Source organism: Bos indicus, chromosome 2, assembly GCF_029378745.1.
Source record: "Bos indicus isolate NIAB-ARS_2022 breed Sahiwal x Tharparkar chromosome 2, NIAB-ARS_B.indTharparkar_mat_pri_1.0, whole genome shotgun sequence".
In the NCBI taxonomy this organism is placed as follows: domain Eukaryota; kingdom Metazoa; phylum Chordata; class Mammalia; order Artiodactyla; family Bovidae; genus Bos; species Bos indicus.
The window spans coordinates 131,522,811-131,547,475 of NC_091761.1; the positions used below are offsets into that span (position 1 = coordinate 131,522,811).

The 24,665-nt window shown below is 40.5% G+C and overlaps 1 protein-coding gene across 20 annotated transcripts in view; it reads left to right on the forward strand.

Annotated features, from left to right (window-relative positions):
• EIF4G3 (eukaryotic translation initiation factor 4 gamma 3) overlaps window positions 1–24,665 on the forward strand; it is a 354,405-nt gene that overhangs the window by 290,828 nt on the left and 38,912 nt on the right. For all 20 annotated transcript variants that reach the window (XM_070777387.1, XM_070777392.1, XM_070777394.1 and 17 more), the window contains 5 exons: window positions 14,429–14,575; window positions 15,925–16,161; window positions 17,190–17,294; window positions 18,691–18,823; window positions 21,679–21,773. In XM_070777387.1, coding sequence (XP_070633488.1) covers window positions 14,429–14,575; window positions 15,925–16,161; window positions 17,190–17,294; window positions 18,691–18,823; window positions 21,679–21,773 — 717 coding nt within the window. The remainder of the gene's footprint in view (window positions 1–14,428; window positions 14,576–15,924; window positions 16,162–17,189; window positions 17,295–18,690; window positions 18,824–21,678; window positions 21,774–24,665) is intronic.

A 24,665-nucleotide genomic window follows, 5' to 3' on the forward strand; every position in this document is an offset into this window, starting at 1 on the left:
GAAAGTGAACTGATCCTCAGCTCATGTGTTCTGTTCCATTGTGACAGCCATGAAACCCTGCAGTCAGAAATTAGAACTAGGACTAGATCCCAAATCTTCTGGCTCATAACTTTATACTTTTTACCAGTTTTCTATTGAATCATTGAAGGGTTGTGAATTTTTGTTGTTGTTATTTTGTGTCTTTAACACCAAAAACCATTTTGTATTGGTGTATAGCTGATTAACAATGTTGTGATAGTTTCAGGTGAACCGTGACGGGACTCAGCCACACAAGTATTTTAATAGAAGAATCCTTTAGATGAAAATGACCCTTAAAGGCCTGGCCATAACACAGGTTAGCTTGGAATAGGAGGAATTCACAGATAAGCCAGCTACTTATGGGTCTTTTGGTGTGACATACCCTTTTATAACAAGAGTTTTTAAACTTTATTGGATTTTTTTAAATTATAAAATAACAATCTATTGGAATAATTCAAACAGAATAGGGAAATACACAGAAAAAGTTAGTATTCTTCCCTTGAAGCCCCAGTCAGTTAAGTTTCCTTTCCTTCCAAGCCAGTCACTTCCAATTGCAAGTGATATGGTTGCATTGCTCCATAATTTTCTTTATATTTATAAAATCATATCAAAATATACACATATGTGTAAAGAAGATGTTTTAATTTTTTTGTTCAGTTGAATGATGTCATCATTTTGCATTTTGCTTTCTATCTCCACTTAGTGTGTTTTAGGCATCCCCATAGGTCATTGCAGATAGATTTTACTCACACCTTTTAATAGCTTCACATATCCCATTACACATACACATACAACTTTTTTTCATTCTCTTCTGCCGCTCCCCACCCCATGTTGTTTCTGTTTTTCGTTTTGGAGGGTTTTTTGCAACCAGAAGCAGTGCTGCAATAAACAACGAAGTACATTTATTCTTACACGCTGGAGCTTTTACTTCTTTAGCATAGGTTTCCCCCAAAGTTATATACCAAAGGACATTTATTTTTAAACTTTTTTATTGAAGTATAACATAAATACAAATAGTTTGGAAAAGGAAAATTGCTCGTTTATAGTTTTTGTTAAATTCAGTTCAGTTCAGTCCACTCACTCAGTCATGTCTGACTCTTTGCAACCCCATGGACTGCAGCACGCCTGTCCATCACCAACTCCTGAAGCCTACCCGAACCCATGTCCATCGAGTCGGTGATGCCATCCATCTCATCCTCCCTCGTCCCCTTCTCCTCCTGCCCTCAATCTTTCCCGGCATTAGGGTCTTTTCAAGTGAGTCAGCTCTTCGCATCAGGTGGCCAAAGTATTGGAGTTTCAGCTTCAACATCAGTCCTTCCAATGAATATTCAGTCCTGAATATTCATTATCCTAAAGCTGATCTCCTTTAGGATGGACTGGTTGGATCTCCTTGCAGTCCAAGGGACTTTCAAGAGTCTTCTCCAACACCACGGTTCAAAAGCACCAATTCTTCAGTGCTCAGCTTTCTTTATAGTCCAACTCTCACATCCATACATGACTACTGGAAAAACCATAGCCTTGACTAGACGGACCTTTGTTGACAAAGTAATGTCTCTGCTTTTTAATATGTTGTCTAGGTTGGTCATAACTTTCCTTCCCAGGAGTAAGCGTGTTTTAATTTCATGGCTTCAGTCACCATCTGCAGTGATTTTGGAGCCCCCCAAAATAAAGTCAGCCACTGTTTCCCCATCTATTTGCCATGCAGTGATGGGACCAGATGCCATGATCTTAGTTTTCTGAGTGTTGAGCTTTAAGCCAACTTTTTCACTCTCCTCTTTCACTTTTATCAGGATGCTCTTTAGTTCTTCACTTTCTGCCATAAGTGTGGTGTCATCTGCATATCTGAGATTATTGATATTTCTCCTGGAAATCTTGATTCCAGCTTGTGCTTCATCCAGCCCAGCATTTCTCATAATGTACTCTGCATATAAGTTAAATATAAATTAATGATTTAAATACTCTCATAATGTTTAATTTTAAGCTACCGCATTAGTGTATAGTTCATTGTATATCAGCAAAGTGAACATACCTAACTCTCTGGTCAATAAATGTAATTGTACCTTTCTTCCTTAAAGATGACCACTGTCCCAACTTCTGACATCATAGCTAACCTACTTTTGAGGTTTGTTTTATTTAACAGTGATTTGTTTTACTTAAAGTTGGCAGTGTGACTATTCATAAATTTCTAATACAAACCAAATACAAAAATCAAACAGCCATAAAAATAATGAAAACCTAAATATGAAAACCTAATCTCTTAGTAGAAAAATAAGGCTATCTTCATGAACTTTGGGGGAAAATTTCTTCAGCAAGATGCAAAATAAATATAAAGGAGGAAAATACCAAGTATGACTGTTAAAATGTATAACCCTTGGTGCAGCAAATGGTGCTATAAATAAAAGAAAAAGGTAAAGCCACAGCCTGGGAGAATATATCTGAAATGCATATAGCTGCCAAAATGTTAGAATCCAGAGTTGAAGGGGAGAAAAGCAAATCAGTAAGGAAAAAAAAAAAGCCTAATATAAAAAATGGACAATTCATAGAAATGAAATCCATTGGCTCATAAACTTAAAAGATCCTCAGTGTTATTCATTATTAGTGACAAGAAATGACAAGACACAGTTCTGTGCAAGTCACATCCATGAGATTGAGGGCAAAAAGCAAAGATGAGCATAATCACTTTGGAGAGTAATTAGACAACAGTGGTGAAGATGTTCATATGCTATTACCCAATAATTTCACTTCTCGGAGTATATCCCAGAGAAATTCCCATTTGTGCAAAAGGAATCATATATTAGAATGTTTATCTATGTATTGATTTTAATAGTGAACAACAGGAAGCAACCATAATAAGCCTAAAGAAGACAGAAGAATATACCACAATGTATTTTAAAAAATAATTAGGCACACAAGGAAACAAGATGGCACGAATGAGAACCAACAGCAAGCAAACGCCCTCCGTTGGGCTCCAGGTTCCGGTTTATCAGGCACAGGTGCTAAACGAACATGCTTGCATTCAAGGTGATAGATTCGACAATTTCAGTAGAGAAAGTATAAAAAGGACTGAACAGAATTTCCAAAACTGAATATTAAAATTAAGAAGACAATAAAAGGGTTTAAGGGCAGATGAGACACAGCTGAAGAAAAGAATTATGAACTAGAAGTGTATAGAATCCAGATTGAAGCAGAGACCCCCAAAAAGAAAATTAACGAGAGGTTAAAAGATGATAAAAATCAAAAGATTTCCTACAAACCCCAAGCATGATTTTTTTAAAAAAGGCTGAAAGAAAGCTAGTAAAGCTAATTACAGGAAGAAAATGATATTAAAAAGAAACAATAATTTGTCTGCAAGTTTCTTAGGAGCAAAAGTCACCATATACAAAAGAAAATGTTGGCAAATCAAACTACATTAAAATTAGCATTTTTCATGAAAAGGTGTCAGATCAGGTCAGTCGCTCAGTCGTGTCCGACTCTTTGCGACCCCATGAATCGCAGGACGCCAGGCCTCCCTATCCATCAGCAACTCCCGGAGTTCACTCAGACTCACGTCCATCGAGTCAGTGATGCCATCCAGCCATCTCATCCTCTGTCATCCCCTTCTCCTCTTGCCCCCAATCCCTCCCAGCATCAGAATCTTTTCCAATGAGTCAACTCTTCGCATGAGGTGGCCAAAGGACTGGAGTTTCAGCTTTAGCATCATTCCTTCCAAAGAAATCCCAGGGCTGATCTCCTTCAGAATGGACTGGTTGGATCCCCTTGCAGTCCAAGGGACTCTCAAGAGTCTTCTCCAACACCACAGTTCAAAAGCATCAATTATTTGGCTCTCAGCCTTCTTCACAGTCCAACTCTCACATCCATACATGACCAGAGGAAAAACCGTAGCCTTGACTAGACAAACCTTTATTGGCAAAGTAATGTCTCTGCTTTTCAATATGCTATCTAGGTTGGTCATAACTTTCCTTCCAAGGAGTAAGCGTCTTTTAATTTCATGGCTGCAGTCACCATCTGTAGTGATTTTGGAGCCCAGAAAAATAAAGTCTGACACTGTTTCCACTGGTTCCCCATCTATTTCCCATGAAGTGATGGGACCGGATGCCATGATCTTCGTTTTCTGAATGTTGAGCTTTAATTAAACTTTTTCACTCTCCACTTTCACTTTCATCAAGAGGCTTTTTGGTTCCTCTTCACTTTCTGCCATAAGGGTGGTGTCATCTGCATATCTGAGATGATGGATATTTCTTCCGGCAATCTTGATTCCAGCTTGTGTTTCTTCCAGTCCAGCGTTTCTCATGATGTACTCTGCATAGAAGTTAAATAAACAGGGTGACAATATACAGCCTTGACGAACTCCTTTTCCTATTTGGAGCCAATCTGTTGTTCCATGTCCAGTTCTAACTGTTGCTTCCTGACCTGCATACAGATTTCTCAAGAGGCAGGTCAGGTGGTCTGGTATTCCCATCTCTTTCAGAATTTCCCACAGTTTATTATGATCCACACAGTCAAAGGCTTTGGCATAGTCAATAAAGCAGAAACAGATGCTTTTCTGGAACTCTCTTGCTTTTTCCATGATCCAGCGGATGTTGGCAATTTGATCTCTGGTTCCTCTGCCTTTTCTAAAACCAGCTTGAACCTCAGGAAGTTCACGGTTCACATATTGCTGAAGCCTGGCTTGGAGAATTTTGAGCATTACTTTACTAGTGTGTGAAATAAGTGCAATTGTGCGGTAGTTTGAGCATTCTTTGGCATTGCCTTTCTTTCGGATTGGAATGAAAACTGACCTTTTCCAGTCCTGTGGCCACTGCTGAGTTTTCCAAATTTGCTGGCATATTGAGTGCAGCACTTTCACGGCATCATCTTTCAGGATTTGAAATAGCTCAACTGGAATTCCATCATCTCCACTAGCTTTGTTCATAGTGATGCTGTCTAAGGCCCACTTGACTTCACATTCCAGGATGTCTGGCTCTAGGTGAGTGATCACACCATCGTGATTATCTGGGTTGTGAAGATCTTTTTTGTATAGTTCTTCTGTGTATTCTTGCCACCTCTTCTTAATATCTTCTGTTTCTGTTAGGTCCATACCATTTCTGTCCTTTATCGAGCCCATCTTTGCATGAAATGTTCCTTTGGTATCTGATTTTCTTGAAGAGATCCCTAGTCTTTCCCATTCTGTTGTTTTCCTCTATTTCTTTGCATTGATCGCTGAAGAAGGCTTTCTTATCTCTTCTTGCTATTCTTTGGAACTCTGCATTCAGATGTTTATGTCTTTCCTTTTCTCCTTTGCTTTTCGGTTCTCTTCTTTTCACAGCTATTTGTAAGGCCTCCCCAGACAACCACCATTAAGTAAAAATGCAAGCCACGTGTTAGGAGAAGATAATTGCAGCATAAAAATCCAGTAAAGGACATCCCAATTGAGAAAGTAGCACTGACACGTATACACCATGTGTAAAACAGCTGACACAGGGAGCACAGCCTGATGCCCCGGGGGGTGAGGAGGCGGGTAGGCAGAGGGAGGCGCATGAAGGAGGGTATATATACACATACAATTATGACTGATGTGTGTTCTACGCAGAAACCAACTCAAGGTCATACAACAGTTTTCCTCCAATTAAAAAAGAATTGAAAAAACTAACATTAATAAGAAAATAGCTTAAATTTTAAATAGACAACAGACTTAAATATTTCACCAAAGAGGTTATCCAAATGACCAATAAATATGAAAAAAATTATTCAATTAGATACAACCATGCAATAATACCAGATTGCTAAATTTACCAGATGTTTGCAAATAGGTGAAGCAACCAGAACTGTCAAACAGGGCCAGTAGGAATATAAATTGTAACAGTCACTTTAGAAAAGAGTTTAGCATCATCTACAAAATTTGGAGGTTTTTTTTTTTTTTTTTTTTTTCCGCTATAACCAGCATTTCCATTCTTAGGAATATATGCAACAGATAAACATACATTTCTGATGGGCCAGGAAGCATATGAAAATGTTTGTCATTATTCATAATGAATAAAAACTTGAAACTGCCCATAAACCGTAAAATGGAAGAATTGTTGCACGTTCACACTAGGACAGTCAAACCGAACCATAGCCGAGTGCATGTGGCTGTAACAGGAAAAAGCTCTAGGAGAAGAAGCCAGACCCGAAAGAATATATGCCATATTGCCTGTTTATTTAAAGTTCAAAAACAAATATGGATGTGGGAATGCATATATGGATGGTAAAACAAAAGCAAGAAAGTGGTTATTATAAAAATACAGGATAATGGGATTAACTGTGAAGGCTGGAAAGTGGTCGTGCTTTGAAAGCATTTATGTGAAGCTCTGGGAGGATTCAGTGTTCTTAAAGCTAAACTTTGAAAAGAAGAACAACAAGCAATAGAGTGAAAAAATTTTTTAAATGCTCAGGGCCCTTAACTTGAATATTTGGTTTCTTAAAAATGAAAGATGAAGGTACATATGGCAAGATACTAAGTTTTAGCAAACTTGAGTGATGAATACTTGAGTGTGTGCTCTTTTATTTTATACTTTATAAAGGAAGAAGTGGAGTTAAGCTGATTATTTTCAGATGGCATGTCCATGAGCAGTGTTATCCAAAATTGAAATGACAGTATATGTTTCACTAAGTCCAGCTTAAGCAGATTTTTTTTTGCTCTAAGTTTTGGTTTCCTATTTTAATGCTTCTTGTGAAATCAAACAAGAAGGATCTGCTCTGTGCAGCGTTTTCCAGTCCTTGACCACAAGTGCTTCTTGTTTTGTGTGTGTGTGTTTTTTTTTTTTTTAACATAATTGTTAGAATGAGAGAAAATGAAGAGTGAATTAAAAATAAGATATTACCCACGGCAGGTATTCTTTTTCTATCCATTATATTCATTAATTTATTTCAGTAGTTTCACTTTTCAGTATCTGTATGTTTTACTGAGACACATCTGCAGGTCAAATTGTAAGATCTTTGGCCTGGTTCATAGTCCTAAGGATGTATAGACCCATGCCATTTTCATGGATTATCATGAATTTGAAGTATTGGAATCTAGTTATAATTGTCTACACAGTCATGTTTCTAAATAGTAGTAATAATGAGTAGTGGGAATCATAGCAGTATTTTGGGAGGATGTGTTACATCTAACTCATTTAATCCTCACAACCATTTTATTATTCCTATTTTAAAACATTTTGTGGAAGTTGGAAAATTGCCTAAATAGGGATTTTATACATATGGAGGTTTCCAATGTTAAATGATAGAACCTTAGTTCGAACAAGAGCCGGTGAAAGTGTTAGTCACTCAGTCGTGTCTTGACTCTTTGAAACCCCATGGATGGTAGTCCGCCACGCTTCTCTGTCCATGGAGTTTCCCAAGCAGGAATACTGAAGTGGGTTGCCATTTCCTCCTCCAGAGAATCTTCCCCACCCAGGGATCAAAACCAGCTTGCCTGCATTGCAGGCGGATTCTTTACCATCTGAGCTACCAGGGAAGAATTGGACTGAGTGCCAAAGAATTGATGCTTTCGAAGTGTGGTGCTGGAGAAGACTCTTGAGAGTCCCTTGAAGAACAAGGAGATCAAACCAGTCAATCCTAAAGGAAATCAAGCCTGAATATTGGAAGGACTGATGCTGAAGCTCCAATATTTTGATCACCTGATGTGAAGAGCCAAATCATTAGAAAAGGCCCTGATGCTGGGAAAGATTGAAGGCAGTGACAGAGGATGAGATGGTTGGATGGCATCCATGACTCAATGGACATGAGTTTGAGCAAACTCTGGCAGATGGTGAAGGACAGGGAGGCCTGGTGTGCTGCAGTCCATGGGATCACAAAGAGTTAGACACAACTTAGCTACTGAACAACAAGCTCAAACAGAGACTTAGATCTCTGATTTTAAAGTCTGACGGTTGGGTTTTTTTGACCTCGGGCAATAAATGGAGACATTTTTGGTTATGACTACTAGCATGTTAGTGCCTAAAGGCCCAGGATGCTCCTGAACATCCTACAGTACACAAGACAGCCACCTACAACAAAGGGTTGTCCAACCCAAAACATCCTTAGTGTCAAGGATGAGAAACTTGGTCTAGATTGTTGAGATTTTAAGATTTAAGAGAATACTTATTGTCGTTCAGAACAGGGTTGTTTTGTTTTTGTTTTGTTGACCATCTGCACAGTTTGTTGGGGTCTCAGTTCCCTGACTAGGGATTGAACCCCACCCTCAGCAGTGAAAGTGTGGAGTCCTAAGCACTGGACTGGGAGGGAATTCCCCCAGAGCAGTTTTTAAACCTTTTTTCTGCCTCTTTGTCATTCACTTCAATCACACACCTCCATGAGTCACTTTGCAGTTCTTACCTAGGGGAGGGCTTGAGAATACAGTTGTGTGTCAATTTTCCTTGATGTTCTAAGGGGTGGTAGGTAGGCTTTCTAAAAAGGAATTCTTTAGATTTACAGAGGAAATTGATATAGTAGTTTTGGCTTTACCAGTTGGCTCTGCATATCAGCTGGTAAAGAATCCGCCTGCAATGTGGGAGACCTGGGTTCAATCCCTGCGTTGGGAAGATCCCATGGAGAAGGGAAAGGCTGCCCACTCCAGTTTTCTGGCCTGGAGAATTCCATGGACTGTGTAGTCCATGGGGTCTCAAAGAGTCGGACACACCGAGCAACTTTCACTTCACACCGTATTTATTGTGTGCACAGACACACTTGTTTAGATTTCTGTGCAGCTGCCTGCTTTTGCCAAGCTCTGCTAAGTGAAACCTCTGGCACATAAGACTTAAAGACATCATAAGAGGTAGTAACCTGGGCCTCTGGAGTATGCTGCTGCTGCTTCTGGTTCAAGTAGAAATGACCGCAGAGATCTGCAAGGCCTCCTTCCCAAACTGTAGCCTGCCAGGCTTCTCTGTCCTTGGAATTTTCCAGGCAAGAATACTGGTATGAGTTGCCATTTCTCCTTCAGGGGATATTTCCATTCCAGGGATGGAACCCTGGTCTCCTGCACTGCAGTCAGGTTCTTTACCATCTTAGCCACCAGGGAAGCCCCCTTCACAGACTGCAGGGCATTTAACTAGAACTCAGTACTTCTCTTAGGCGGAGGAGAACATCTGAAAGTGAAAATGAAAGTGAAGTCGGTCAGTCGTGTCTGACTCTTTGCAACTCCATAGACTGTAGCCTACCAGGCATCTCTGTCCATGGGATTTTCCAGGCAAGAGTGCTGGAGTGGGTTGCCATTTCATTCCAGGGGATCTTCCTGACCCAGGGATCGAACCCCGGTCTCCCGCATTGCAGGCAGATGTTTTACCCTCAGCTACCAGAGAAGCCCCAAGGACATCTGAGTTGAGTGGCAAATAAAGAAGGGCAGACACTGGAAATTGCTATCCTGTATCTAAATCTATGCTTAAATAAAATTTTAAATTGGATTATTAGTCCTTTTTATTGCACTGTTTCATTTTAATCAAAATTTAAAGAAAATCCCCACCTTGGAACTCTTTTTGAGCCTAAGTTCCTAAGAGCGGGGCACTGCTAAATTCCTAGCACCTGAAATGGTTTCTGGTGCATAATAGACCCTCAGACATATGTTTTGAGTGAATGGATAAATGCATGAATGAAAGTATAACTTGAGTTTATTTTGCACCTTAAGACTGTGCTTTTGTTACTTTTAATCTCTGCTGTGGCAGGCATGCAGACCTCAGCTGTAAAGAATGGCACTGTGGGTAAATTTCTGCATTCTGTGTCCTGTTACACCAGATCCGAGACTTTGAATGTTGCCGGTTTAATGTGCCACTGAAGGAAAGATTGATGAGAAATGACTTACCCTTTCATAACTTGACCACTCCCTTTTCAGTCTTGTGGACATCCCTCAGTGCTGTATGCCTCTTCGAATGTATCTAATAGAACACGTTTCGGTAGATGTGTTTATCGTACATACAGGTCATGTTAAGTTCATTTTTAGTTGGGAATTTACTGAGGTCAGGACATCACCACTGATAAACGATAGTATGTCACTGTAGACCCAGGAGTTACTGTTGAACAACTGATTCATTGCTGTTCACTTCACATTTTAGAGTTAGTTTGGGCATACCACTTGTTTATATTATACTAGTCATTTCAGACACTTTACCGCGGACCAGAACATGCTTTAAGCAAAACAGCTACTGGGCCATGGATTACCACTGGCATCTTTATCTTCTAGGACAGCCCTGAAAATCCTGAGCGTGCTAATAAGCCAGGCCAGGACTTGTCTCCTGTTGAACTTAATTAATACACAACTGACAGCCCTTGGTGATTTTCAGGGAGTTTGATCCTTTTAAGGAGAAGAAGTATTTACCATCCATACTAACAAATATATTAGCAGTACAAATCCTGTTGCTTGAAGAAAATGACTGCCTGCTGCTGACAGTGTTCACGTCCAGGACTGCTGGCTGCCCGGAACGTGGCCAGCTCTCACTGCAGTAGGAGACGGATACTGTCAGTTCACAGTGTAGCGCAGTGGCACGTGGGTAGTTTACTGTTGTGTAAAAATTAAAAGGTAGGTGCCCTCCAGCAAATCTAGCTCACCAAGCAGTCTTGGTATAAAATATTCCCCAGTGACTCCCTCACTTTCTAAGGAATCGTCTCCCAGCAACCCATCTGAAGCACTTAGTATCTTAGTTTTAATTCCAGACTACTGTTTAATGAATTATGGTTGTCTGAGAGAGAGCTTCTTCTCGTTGTGGCATGTCACCTTTCATTTTTGGTATTATCCACGGTAACATCTTCAAGCATCTACCTCTTCTACTGTTAGGAACTGAATATTCATCTCTCCCCCAGTTCGTAGGTTGAAGCCCAACTCTCCATGTGATGGTGTTAGGAGGTGGGGCCTTTGAGAGGTGATTAGCTTTAGTTGAGGTCATAAGGGTGGATCTCCCATGATGGAAATTAGTGCCTTTAATAAACAGGAAGAGGTACTAGAATTTCTTTTCCACCACATGAGGATAGAGGAGAAGGCAGATGTCTACACAGCAGACATCCAAAGAAGAGGGTCCTCCTTCACCAGGGACCAGATCTGCCTGCACCTTGATCTTGGACTTCCCGACCTCCAGAACTGTGAGAAATAAACATCCGTTGTTTATGCCACCCAGTCTGTGGTATTTCATTATAGCAGCCCTACCAGACTAAGACATTCACTCTTCATGTTCTCACTAACCAGTTTTACTGAGTCTCCTGACCAGTTAAGTGTCCCCTGACAACACAAGCTGACTTAATACCATCATCGTTTCATAATTGTGTTGAATTGAACATCTCTTAAGAAGAAGACGATTACCGTGCATCACCGTTCTTGGGCCATATCCTCCCTGGCCTGTTTCCGTATTTCCACAGCCCCTGTTCACCAGAACAAGCCTTTAGGGTGTGGTGCAGCCAGACCTTCATTCATTAGAGACAGCCGTGCTTGCAGGCCTGTGGTCGTTCTGCTGAGCGTTCTGTTTTAATGCTTCCCGTGAACGTGTCTAACAAGCATATGCAACAGTCACAGGTTCTTTATGTCCCGTACATGTGAACTGTTGGTGACCACCACTTTGGGGTAACAGATACTCAGTTCTCTTGCCTTTTGTGGCTCTCTCCCTAATTGCTTTGTGAACTAACTTAAACACTTTCTTTGATGTTTATGCTATTACAATATAGGTTTCTCTTAAATTTTACTAATAAACATGTCAGTGCAGCTCCAAACTTAAATATAGCTCTATCAGTTTATAGAATTCTTAGCTGTGGTCTGGGCACTGTTACTTGTTTTACTTAGACTGTCTCGTTTAATCCTTCAAACAGTCCTGTGAGATAGATGTTATCCCCGTTTTAGAAAGAAATAGAAGTTCAGGGAAGCCAAGTGATTGGGCCAAGGTCACGTGGCAGAGCTGGCATTATGACTGTCTCCACTGCTCCTGTTGCACCAGCTGCTTCATGGTGTCCCTTAGTCTGTAATCACTGGGATGCATCCTTTTGCTGATGAAGGGATTAAGGCTTAATGAGGTACCTTGCTCACATTTACATACTGATGAGGTGTAGAGCTGGGATTCAAACCCTGATTTTATCACTCAGGATTCCAGTGCTCTTTCTCTTTGAGTGTTCCAAATAAGCCACGTTTAAGTCACGTTATTCTCTGTGACTTAAAGCACTTCCAACAAACCTATTGCATTGGGTGCTTAAAGCTGCACTTGGGCTCGACACAGGGATTGTGCCTCCCTTGTTTGGATGATGAACGAGTTTGGGTTAAAAGAATTGCCTTCATTTAAAATCAAGCAAAAAAAAGAAAATCATGTAAGCGAATCTTTTCAATATAGTCTTCTCTACATAAAAGGTATAAAAAGCAAATCCTTTAATACATTTTGTGTAGGGAAATTCTTCCTTGCCTTACATCATTTCTACTTGTTCCTTCCAGTAAATAAAACACACGAGTTGTAGTTATTTGACCTTCCTGACTCATTTTAGTTCTGGTCCCTGTCACTAAGACAGTGGCTTGAATTTTCATATTATCCACATTTTTCCCATCTTCTACATAGTAAACCCATAATTCAGGGAAAATCTTTTTAAGGCCGATAAATTGTGCCCAGATGATTTTTATCCTATCAGTCTATAATGTCCTTAGTGTTAATATAGACAGTGGTGAATATGCTAAGAAGTTGGCAAAAGCCTCTTGATGTGTTTATTTGAGTTCCTGTACAGTAGCAAATTTAATGTAACTGCTGAATTTTAGAACCTTTGCTTTGTTCTGGAACCTAACGTCATGCTGAATGCTCTATTATACAGAACCTCTCACATATGGTGCTTCTTTATATTCTGGGTTGTAGATAGTAAAAGATTGAGTCTACTTTTGGCTTCTGCTTTGAAAACCCTTTGCTCTCATGTTTCATTTCTTTAAGGCTAAGTACCTGCTCTCAGAACTTCCCTGGTGGCCCAGTCCGCTGTGCTCCCAATGCAGGAAACCTGGGATTGATCCCGGCTCGGGAAACTAGATCTCACATGGCCACACTAAATGTCTTGCATACCACACTTAAGATTCTGCACAGCCAAATAAGTACAAATAAATTAAAAGCCTACCCTCTTGTGTGATCATAGAATAGGCCTGACTTTGACATAACCTGTTGTCACTTGTATTTGTATGGCCTAAATTTGGACATAAGGACGTGTTAGCTTTCCTGTGATTGTCTGAAAAGAATCCGTATTTGATGTTCTTCTCCTCTAAGTTAAAAAAAAGTGAAATGAAACATTCAGCTCTGGTTGGTAAGAGCTGGCCTTGTTGAAGGGTCTTTCGTGTCTCACTGGGAATATGTTGGAGAATGTGCCGTCAGTTCTAGCACAAATATGCCGTGGTATTGTAGTCCTCAAGTTGCTAGCCATTCAGCCTTGATCAGCAGCTCTCCAAAGTCCATTCTGGTTGCTAACTCTTCTGTGAATATAAATACAAGGTATCCCATTTTTTATTAACTTCTTCCACTAAATCTAGGACAAAGACCACGTATTTCAGAACTTTGGGAGCCACTTTGTGATTCTAGGAAAATCATTTTGCCATATTGTCACAGCTGTTCAAAATGGTACTCGTGATTTTGTCTGTAAAACAGAATCTTTTAGTCAATCACTGTGCTGGTTCACTTTCTTTATTTTCTGAATAAGAACGTCTCTGCATTTAGTTAAAGGTGAAGCTGTTGCAGTTACTAGAAAACAATGGGTTTGTATGGACATCTTGTAAGCGTCTTGCCTCTAACCGGCCCCTTCCCTGCCCTGAGTCTGTGCATCAAAAGAATGTGCCTACGTTGGACATTTATTAGACAACTCGTAGAGAACTAGTATGTTCTTTTGTCACATAAGAAATAATCAATAAACATAGTGTATCGATAGACAAGTCAGATACTAGCGTTACAGTGTTGTGACGTCCCCCTTAGGAAAAGATGTCTCCAGTATTCTGAAACGTGGCCCTCACTCACACACACTTCTGCATCTTTCTAGAATAAGGATCTCACCTCCAACAGTTTTCCTACGGCCATGAAATTCTCCCCTGCTTCGTTTCATTTTTATTTGTTTCTTGAAACCAAAGTACCTACTGTAGTAGTTTGAAAAACAAAAATAATAACCTTTGACAGTTAAAAAGGTCTAGAGGAGTGCAGAGTCATAGTTGTAATAGTATTACAAGGATTTCAAAGTCAGCTAGAGGCACAACCAGCCATAGAGGATGCGGTACATTTATATGAGAGGAATGTGTGTCTTTTCTATATAAAATTTAAAGCTCCTTAACCATTGAAAACATGAAATGCCTAAAGCTAAATCATGTATCTTTTGTAGAATGCTTACCTGTGGTTCGGTCAGCATTATTTTGCACAATAAAGAAAATAGATATTTTGAGAAAATCATTGGATTTCTTTAAGTAATCTTGCCCCTTTTGCATTTTCCCATCTGGATGCAGCTGAAAGTACCCATGGCAGACAAGCCTGGTAACACAGTGAACTTCCGGAAGCTACTACTGAACCGTTGCCAGAAGGAATTTGAAAAAGATAAAGCCGATGATGATGTCTTTGAGAAGAAGCAGAAAGAACTCGAGGCTGCCAGTGCTGTAAGTATTTTCACAGAAAAACCGTGCGTGTGCACTTTGAGTGTTATCAGAATTTTCATGAAGCCGGCTGCCTCATCGTCCTGCTACTTCAGTAGGTGCCTGCGGCCTTTTCTTCAGGTGGAGATATACCGTATTGATGTTTAGAGGAGAGCTTTATTCCTTTTAGTGCCACATGTTAAAACAACTCAACCTTCTAAGATAGGGATTCAGAACCTAGACTTCAGAGAGGTTGCTGAATTCCAGAAATCTCCTGAAATGGATGCGAACTTGTGGGGATAGTTTTATTTTCTGAATAGGTCTGTGGTTAACTGTCAAAACCTCAAAGCCTCTCCCTGACCTGTAGTTCAAACAAGTTTATTTAAACAACAAGACACTTGAAGGGAAAATTATATAGGATCATTTCTTCTTTTAGAGTAATTTATCCTTACTTAAATAGAGATTTTCCTACGTGTAACAGCTGCATACAAAAAAGTTATAAAATTGTGACTGGTTTTACAATGGTAAATGGAAAACATTAAAATCCTCCAATCAAGGAGTGCAAGAACTTTTATGCTGTTGTTAGACAATGAAAGCAAAATAATATACTGGAGTATAAAGATAAGAGTTGATGAGTATGCCCCTAATGGAGATAAAGGGGATGTTTTCCCCAGACCGGTATGTTTCCCCATCCCATCTTCATTTGATGTCAGTCAAAACATACCATCGCCTCTGTAGTTTTTTTTAAAGTGCACTATGCTTGTGCATATACACCAGTTACTTTATGTACAGTAAAGGAATGAGAAAGGAGAAAACGAAAAAGTAGAGAAACTACACTCTAGCAGTCAGGATGTGGTGGAACCAAATTGTGATTTTCTAACGGAGAGTGTCTTTTTGGTCTGGAGGAACAGAATTCTAGGGATTCCCTATTTAGCAGACACCTACTATCTCCTGTTGGAACACAACAGTTGTATCTTCATCCTCCACTTCCAACTGTTCAGGTGTGTCTTTTACATTGATTGTCTGCCCGTCAGATGGGAATTGATCTGCCTCACTGACAAACCCTGTCGTTCACAATGGATTTTATCAGGGTACTAAGTACATGCCTCTTAATGTTTAACGGCACCTCTGAACCATCCTGCCCCTCCACGTTCAAATTAGAATGATCGTTTTTCTCAGTTTTGACTCCTTCCTTGAGCTTTTCGTCAGCAGTGCCGAGCTCCACAGTCTCCCTAGCTGCCGCTTCGTAGGAGGCTTGCCCGGTCTGCACTGAACGAGCATACCGGCAACACCAGCCACAAGTATGTTTTTAGCATCTTTTGAGTAGTACAATCTTCATCATCAAGATTCTGTTATTCTTCCTTATGCAATAGCCAGAGGAGAGGACAAGGCTTCATGATGAACTGGAAGAAGCTAAAGATAAAGCCCGGCGGAGATCCATTGGCAACATCAAGTTCATTGGAGAACTCTTTAAACTCAAAATGCTGACTGAAGCCATCATGCATGACTGTGTGGTGAAGCTGCTGAAGAACCACGATGAAGAATCCCTCGAGTGTCTGTGTCGCCTGCTCACCACAATTGGCAAAGACCTGGACTTTGAGAAAGCAAAGGTAAGACCCCCGAATCTCAGAAACCTCCTGCAGGGACTCTTTGTCAGCTGCGGAAGTTGACTGTCAACACAGGTCTCCATCTTTTCCCAGCAGCCAAGGGTGCTTTTCTTTTGTCCTTCTCACTGTCAGTGTTGGGCCATGGTGCTCGTTACCACGTTTTCATTAAAGTCAGAAGTGAAGAGGATCCAAAAGTATTTAAAAGCCAGGTCATGAATTGAGATTATTTCTCCCGTGTCCTTTATTTTACAGGCCCTTCATGTGTATATGAATAGCAGGACATTTCTGTGGACAGAAATTTGGGGGTGAGGGGGAGCTACCAACAGCCAGGACTGACGGAAGACAAGAATGAAGACCCAGTAGCTTTCTCGTTTATGCTCTAGTTGATGACAGGGCTATCTAACCATAATATAAGAAACCATTAAAAATATTATAATTCAAACATAACATGGTACTGTCCAAATAAGGGGTAGGGAAATTAGAAAAGCATCAAAGAAATAGTGTCAGAAATGTTTTATAACATAGGAATCAGGTAGGGTTATGTTTGGCTGTGATAGAAAACCCGGAATATCAGTGTGTATATAAGACAGGTTTATTTCTCACTCATGTAAATGAAGTTCAGGAGTAAAAATTCTAAGGCTGGCCTGGTGGCTGGCTAAGAGATGACAAAAAATTTCAGTTCCTCCAGTGTAACATTTTGTCATCCCTAAGGTGTAGCCCTGGAGTAGTTCTTGACATCATAGCTGAGAAGGTTAGCAAAGGGCAAAGGACACAGCCACCTCTCTCTTAAGGTTCCAAGGAGATGCAGTATGACGTTTCCATTTATATTCTGTTGGCCTATAATTAGTCATATGGCCATGGCCTGCCTCCTGGAATATGTAGCCTTTATTTTGGGTGTCATGTTCAATTAAAAATTCTACCACAATGCCTTTTGGCCAAAAGTTGTATTCCTATGCCGTCTTAAAATTCTACGTGGTAAAACTACATTTGAATTCCTCAGCCAGGAATACTAATGATTTTGTATCTTGCAGCCACGTATGGACCAGTATTTTAATCAGATGGAGAAAATTGTAAAAGAAAGAAAAACCTCATCTAGGATTCGATTCATGCTTCAGGACGTAATAGATCTAAGGCTGGTAAGTAGAAAAATCAACCTACTTTTCCAGTCTCTTTTCAGGGTTTGGCTTGGGGAGGATGTCCTAGGATTTATATGTATAATGGCTTAATGCTTTTGCCTCATGACTCAGAACATGGATCAACAAACTGTGACAAGAGAGCTATGTGAAAGGACAAAGAGCATGTACACCTGCCTGTCTGCAGCTTATTTCTTCTCTCTATTCTGGTGATCAGACCACTTTGCAATTTTGAAATCAGCCATTCTGATTTCAAACTGTGGTCATTTAAATTTAATCTTAGCATGCTAAATAATCAAGAATTCTCGTCTTCAAAATCAATGTATTTCTCTTCCCCGAGCCTTACATTGTAGTCTCTGAAGTGGTGACGTTGTCTCCCTTGCAGGTGTGTTATAAAGATTCAGTGGTTATGTGTGCGGCCAGCTCACAGGAGATGTAGATGTTTTCCTCTCTGTTGTTTTTCCTGTATACTCTCTTGTTCTGCTGCTTTTTTCCCTCCTTTGTCATACTAAGTATAGTTCTCACCACTACCACCTTTGTCAACTGCTAGAGGAAACACACTGCCACTGAGCCTAAGATAGAGGAGGTGAACGCAGGTCCCCCTCTCTACCCCGCCCTGCACTCAGACCAGGTAGCTTACTCAGCTGAGATGTGACCTCAGGATCCTTCTTATTAACAAAGCCACTACCACTTGATCAGAATTTTGAATGCTGATTTAAATCTATTTTCCATTCTTGCCTCAAACTAATATAAGTAAATGTTAAAAATTGCTCTGCCTCTTCCTTCAGTCACTCATATTTGTATCAGATATTGAGACTGTAGCTCAGAAGGGAAGGACTGGGAGAAGTGTCTCTTGAAGGAGACAGCTTGTCTTACCCTTAGCAGAGAGGATAACTGGAGCTTAGAGTGATTGTGGCGTTTTGTGTAGATACCATAACCTTGATATGCGAGGAAGGAAAACGCTAGTCATCCTCGATGTAGAACCCCAGTGGAGTGTGGTGTGAACTGAGTAGCAATATATCCGACTGGGTCAAGACCAAAAGTCCTGACCTTTCTTGATTCCTCTTGTTTTTCCTTTCAAAAGTACAATATGATAAAATGTACAGATGGATGGGTAGGTAGGTGGATGGGTAGACAGATGGTTGGGCCATTCTTTCACTCTGTGTTTCTACCCACTGCTTTTGTATAGAGTAACTCAGTGGATTGAGACAGGTTTCAGTATTTAGCGCTAACATCTGAGCTGCACGTAGAGCCATCTGTAGGTGGTTGAACCTGCCATAGCGCCAGGTTCATGTGTATGCTATGCTTTTCTAGCAGTGAAAGTATAAAATAGATTTTTCTAAAGTTTCCTTTCTATTTTTAGTTATCTGGCTGACATCCTCATTTTCTCCTTTTATAGTGTAATTGGGTATCACGACGAGCAGATCAGGGGCCTAAAACTATTGAACAGATTCACAAAGAAGCTAAAATAGAAGAACAGGAAGAGCAGAGGAAGGTCCAACAACTCATGACCAAAGAGAAGAGAAGACCAGGTGAGGGGTGGAGTCTACCGGGCGCTAGGAAACTTGGAAGTTTGAGGGATGAATATGTTAAGAATTTTATATTTAGATGTGAAATGAGAGCAGAAAGACTGACCCAAAGAAGAGAACGGTGATTGGTAAGAGAAACGGCATCACCTGGAGACTGGTTGTTGTGTAAAAACAGAGAGTGTGGGAAGTACATTTTATTTCTTTGACTACTCCAAAGTCAGCAATCAGCAAGACTTCATTGAGCATCTTCTGTATACTCAGTATAGGTGAGGGATATAAAAAGAAGTAGAAGATACATCTCCTTCCCTCTGGAAGCCAGAACTAATAAAGGGAATGTTTTCAAGCAAACAGAAGTTACTATCAATTATGAAATGTACTCTCCACTCAGGCTGTTAAAACTCAGAACAGGCGGGATAGCAACTTGGAGGAAAGGGGCACTTGAACTGGGTGTTGGTAGATGGCCAATATTTGGAAGGGATGGAAAAATTATAGTCATGAAACTAAAGTAAATATATACTGTAAAGAGGAATAAATAAGCCTGATTAGAGTAAAATTTCAGTGTTGAGAAGGATTGAAAAAATGCTGAGAAGAGTGGACCCAAATCAGGAACTCAGGCTTGAGCTGACACTGAGGAGCTGCCGCGTGCTTTTGAGCAAAGGCGTGATGACAGGCTGGGCGCACGTCAATAAAAGGGGTCTGCTGCTCACTGGAGAAGACGCCGATGCTGGGAGAGATTGCAGGCAGGAGGGGAAGGGGGCGGCAGAGGATGGGATGGCCGGACGGCATCACGGACTCAATGGGCATGGGTTTGAGCAAGCTCTGGGAGATAGTGAAGGACAGGGAGGCCTAGCGCAGTGTAAGTCCATGGGTTCACACCGAGTCAGACACAGCTTAGCAGCTGAACAGCACTGACAGCATTGCTCGTCACGTGGTGAAGGGTGTACCAGGCTCAGAAATGCTGTTGTCAGCTGAAATCCTATGTGGAAGGAGGTTAAAACTTGGTAGTGATAAAAACAAAAAGGAAGAAACAGAAAAAAATAAGGTGAAGTAGTAAGCATTTTACACCTGAGAAAATAGAAAATTCTGTAGACTCAGTTTAGGAACATTGAAAGAAGAAACTTTTTTCAGAAAGGAAATGATCATTTTTCTTATAAGCTTGTTTCTTCTGAGATGACATCCAAATGGGAACGCTCATCCACTGTGCTATGAAGTGCTCAGATGGTGACCGGGTCATATTAGCATAGAGGTTGAGGGCATAGACTCTGGAGCCAAACCGTCTTGGTGTGAGTTTCAGCTCTCCTGCATCCTAACTGCGTGACCTTGCACAAGTCACTTAATCTATAAAATTGATCGAATAATAGTACCTAGGATTTGTGAGGCTGAAATGAGATAGGTAAAGTGTTTAGCATAGCAACTGACACCTACTAAATATTCGATAGCTGTGACCTGTTATTTATCAGAGACACTGTATACTCATAGTGAAGTTCTGAGAGATGACTCCACCAGGGAAGAGAGTGTGCTTTTCCGTTCTACAGGAGCAAGGAATAATCAAGCGTGTTCATGACCATTAGTATCACTTAGCAAAGAGAAAATCAAGAAGCATGTGAGGATTGAAAAAGCTTTTAGACAGTTTGGTGGTCTTTCATTCAGTAAATATTTATTGAGTGCTTGTCACTTAACAAGAGAGACAAAGTCCATTGCTTCCTACAGCTCACATCTTAGGAGGAACAGAGGGGAACAAATACTTAAATATATGTTTGTCAGATATGTTCTATAGAAAATCTAAAACAGAGAAGGAGTAGGAATGCAAGGTTTGATGAGTAGAGAGGTTGCAGTTTTATATTAGGAAGATTGGGAAGCCTATTTAAGTTGGTGTTGTTTGAGCAAAGACTGAATGAAGTAAGGAAGGAGTTAATTCATGTGGATATCTGGGGAAGTGGCTGTTAGGAAAAGGGGATAGTAAGTATAAATGCCCTGAAGCAGCCTTTTCAAGCATCAGCAAAAAGGTCAGTGTGGCTAGAGCAAAGGTTATGGGGGGGGGAGTGGAAGGAGATGGGGTCTGAGAGGCAGGGGCCAGATTACTTAGAGGAGATAAACCATTTATAAGGAGTCTGTCTTATTCTCACAATGAAATAGATAACAGAAGTGTTTTGAGCAAAGAAGTGACAAGACCTGACTCATAACTTACTCGGGCCACACTGGCTGCCATGATGAGAATGGTGAGGATGAAGCAGGAAGCCAGTGATGATGTTTTTATACCAGTTGAGGCTTATTGCTAGCTTAACCAAATTTGTAGTGTTAGTAGTGGTTAGAAGGGGGGCTAGATGCTGAATATATTGAAAAGGTTGAACTGACAAGATTTGCTGACAAATTAAGTGCAGTGTGTGAGAAAGAGGAGTCAAGGTTTTCTGCCTCTCAGTGCCTGAAAGTTTAGAGAAGCAGGTTTTAAGGGAATGGTCAAACCATAGTGTCTTATAACATCATTAAGTGAAATAAACTTTGGAATAAATTATTTCCATCTTATTTCTCCCAAAGTATTCTTATCATTAACTCTATACACATTAGATTTGGCCCTCCCTTAGGGAGGGTTAGTCTAGCACTAAATCCTTGTTCATTTCTATGAGTTGGTTTCTTCCAGGTCAGTAATGTTTTATGAGAGATGGATACCAGTAGAGTGCTTCTACTTGAAATTTTCATGTTGTGGGTGGTAAGGAGACCGTCAGCAGTGCTTTCACAGTTTCTTTTGTCTTTTTCCTGGGTTTTGATTGGAGCTGCTGAGTTGAAAAGATTGCTCACCATTTCATTGTCAAACTGATTTGAGACAGAGGAGAGTCTGGCTCACTCCGTTTTTCCTGCAGGTGTCCAGAGAGTGGATGAAGGTGGGTGGAACACTGTTCAAGGGGCCAAGAATAGTCGGGTATTGGACCCCTCAAAATTTCTGAAAATCACTAAGGTGAGTGTGACATTTAAGAACAACTTCAAATAGTCTCAAAAACATGACTCTCAAAATTACTTCCTACATGAAACAGCCATATTACACATTTTGCAGATGCATTTCTGCAGGGCAACCTTAGTAAGTGTATTCTTTCCTAGTTGTCCTGGAATTAGTCCTTTTTATTTGTATGAGTGTTAACTAAGAAGGACTAGATTAGTTAGGTTTACTAAGGCTTATTAAATTGACTAGGTTAATTCTTAAAGGTATGAGATACTCAGTATAGGAGAGATGGTAACAAAAGTTCTTGAGAAGCCACAGTAAATTGCAAGCTTTTGTACATTGTATCCTTAGCTCTTGCACTCATCTCACACCCTAGTAAAGTAATGCTCAAAATTCTCCAAGCCAGGCTTCAGCAATATGTGAATCATGAACTTCCTGATGTTCAAGCTGGTTTTAGAAAAGGCAGAGGAACCAGAGATCAAATTGCCAACATCCGCTGGATCATGGAAAAAGCAAGAGAGTTCCAGAAAAACATCTGTTTCTGCTTTATTGACTATGCCAAAGCCTTTGACTGTGTGGATCACAATAAACTGTGGAAAATTCTGAAAGAGATGGGAATACCAGACCACCTGATCTGCCTCTTGAGAAATTTGTATGCAGGTCAGGAAGCAACAGTTAGAACTGGACATAGAACAACAGACTGGTTCCAAATAGGAAAAGGAGTATGTCAAGGCTGTATATTGTCACCCTGTTTATTTAACTTATATGCAGAGTACATCATGAGAAACGCTGGACTGGAAGAAACACAAGCTGGAATCAAGATTGCCGGGAGAAATATCCATCACCGCAGATATGCAGATGACACTACCCTTATGGCAGAAAGTGAAGAGGAACTAAAAAGCCTCTTGATGAAGTGAAAGTGGAGAGTGAAAAAGTTGGCTTAAAGCTCAACATTCAGAAAACGAAGATCATGGCATCCTGTCCCATCACTTCATGGGAAGTAGATGGGGAACAGTGGAAACACTGTCAGACTTTATTTTTCTGGGCTCCAAAATCACTGCAGATGGTGAATGCAGCCATGAAGTTAAAAGACGCTTACTCCTTGGAAGGAAAGTTATGACCAACCGAAATAGCATATTGAAAAGCAGAGACATTACTTTGCCAACAAAGGTTCGTCTAGTCAAGGCTATGGTTTTTCCTGTGGTCATGTATGGATGTGAGAGTTGGACTGTGAAGAAGGCTGAGCACCGAAGAATTGATGCTTTTGAACTGTGGTGTTGGAGAAGACTCTTGAGAGTCCTTGGACTGCAGGGAGATCCAACCAGTCCATTCTGAAGGAGATCAGCCCTGGGATTTCTTTGGAAGGACTGATGTTGAAGCTGAAACTCCAGTACTTTGGCCACCTGGTACGAAGAGTTGACTCATTGGAAAAGACTCTGATGCTGGGAGGGATTGGGGGCAAGAGGAGAAGGGGATGACAGAGGATGAGATGGCTGGATGGCATCACTGACTCGATGGACGTGAGTGTCAGTGAACTCCGGGAGTTGGTGATGGACAGGGAGGCCTGGCGTGCTGCGATTCATGGGGTCGCAAAGAGTCAGACACGACTGAGCAACTAATCTGATCTGTTCTGATCCTTAGCTCTAAGGAAGGAGAGAAAGTGCCTTTTTAAGTTTGACCATTAAAGGAATGAATGGTTTGCTATATCTAAGGCACAAAAGAAATCACAGAAGACCTACCAGAAATTATTCTGTGATAAAGATTTACTGGACCCTACTTCCTTCTCTTGAGAGTCTATGGGCGGTAAGAGGAAAGAATTTTCTCCTGGCAGATGTTTTCAGCAGTAGAAGTTGATCACTATATGTAGAGTGAAGAGAACCTTGGAGAACATAGAGAAAGTGGAATTACATTTTGTAAAAGTGGAAACTTCCAAGCCCACTCGGTTTTGCAAACCACTTGCAAGTGTGGTTTGATCCTTACTTGTAATACGCTTTCCATAGATCTGAAATTGGCAGCCTGCCAGGAGGATACTAAAGATAGTCTAAAGCTCACAATGAAGATATCAAATAGAAGAAGATGAGCTGTGTCGTTTGCATCCTTACAGTTTTGTCAAAGCATTGCTTCAGGACGGAGCATTCCCTTTCTGGATCTCTCTTGATGTATCAGCCAGGATCCTGTTTTCTAAGACTCTGGTACATTCTTTCAGTTGTTTATGTCCCAAAGAAGGAATTCCATCGCTGAATACAACTTGATTCCCATCCGCTTCCATTTCCAGCAAGAGACAGTTTTAACTAAAATCATTTGTGTTTTAAATATCGTTTCTGTGCATGGGCACTGTAAAAAGGAACATTCTACAACATTATTTCCTTAATATTTTAAAAAATATATAAATTAAAAGAAATGTGTGTATTCAGACAGTTATACTGTTGGTACTCTATATAAATATTAAAAGCTCAAAACCATTAAGGAGATTCACTATTAACTATTAACTACATATAGCAAGCTGCAGTGTCAGAGCATAGCAGTGCCTTTGCTAGGATCCGCCTCACAGTGTTTGTGTTGTGGTGTGCATTCTATGAGGTCCTCCATGCATTTGTACTGAAGTTGTGCTGGGAGAGTTAAATCTGAGAGGTATCAGGCACCCTAACTCCCCGTCTAACATGTTCCTTTCTTTTCTCTTGTTCCCCTTTACTGAACCATGCGCCTGTCTCACCTCTCCTTCCCTGCCCCAACCTATTTTAGGCTTTGCTAAAATGTGAAATCTTTGGGTCTTTTGACCTGTTTCCTAACAGTCACTTGAAAAGATTAATGAGTTAATTTTGTAATATTTGTATATTCCTCTTTCTTTTTTTTTTTTCCATTTTAAAATCCCTTGGCATTGTAAAAGGGAAATCATTAGAAACTGCTTAG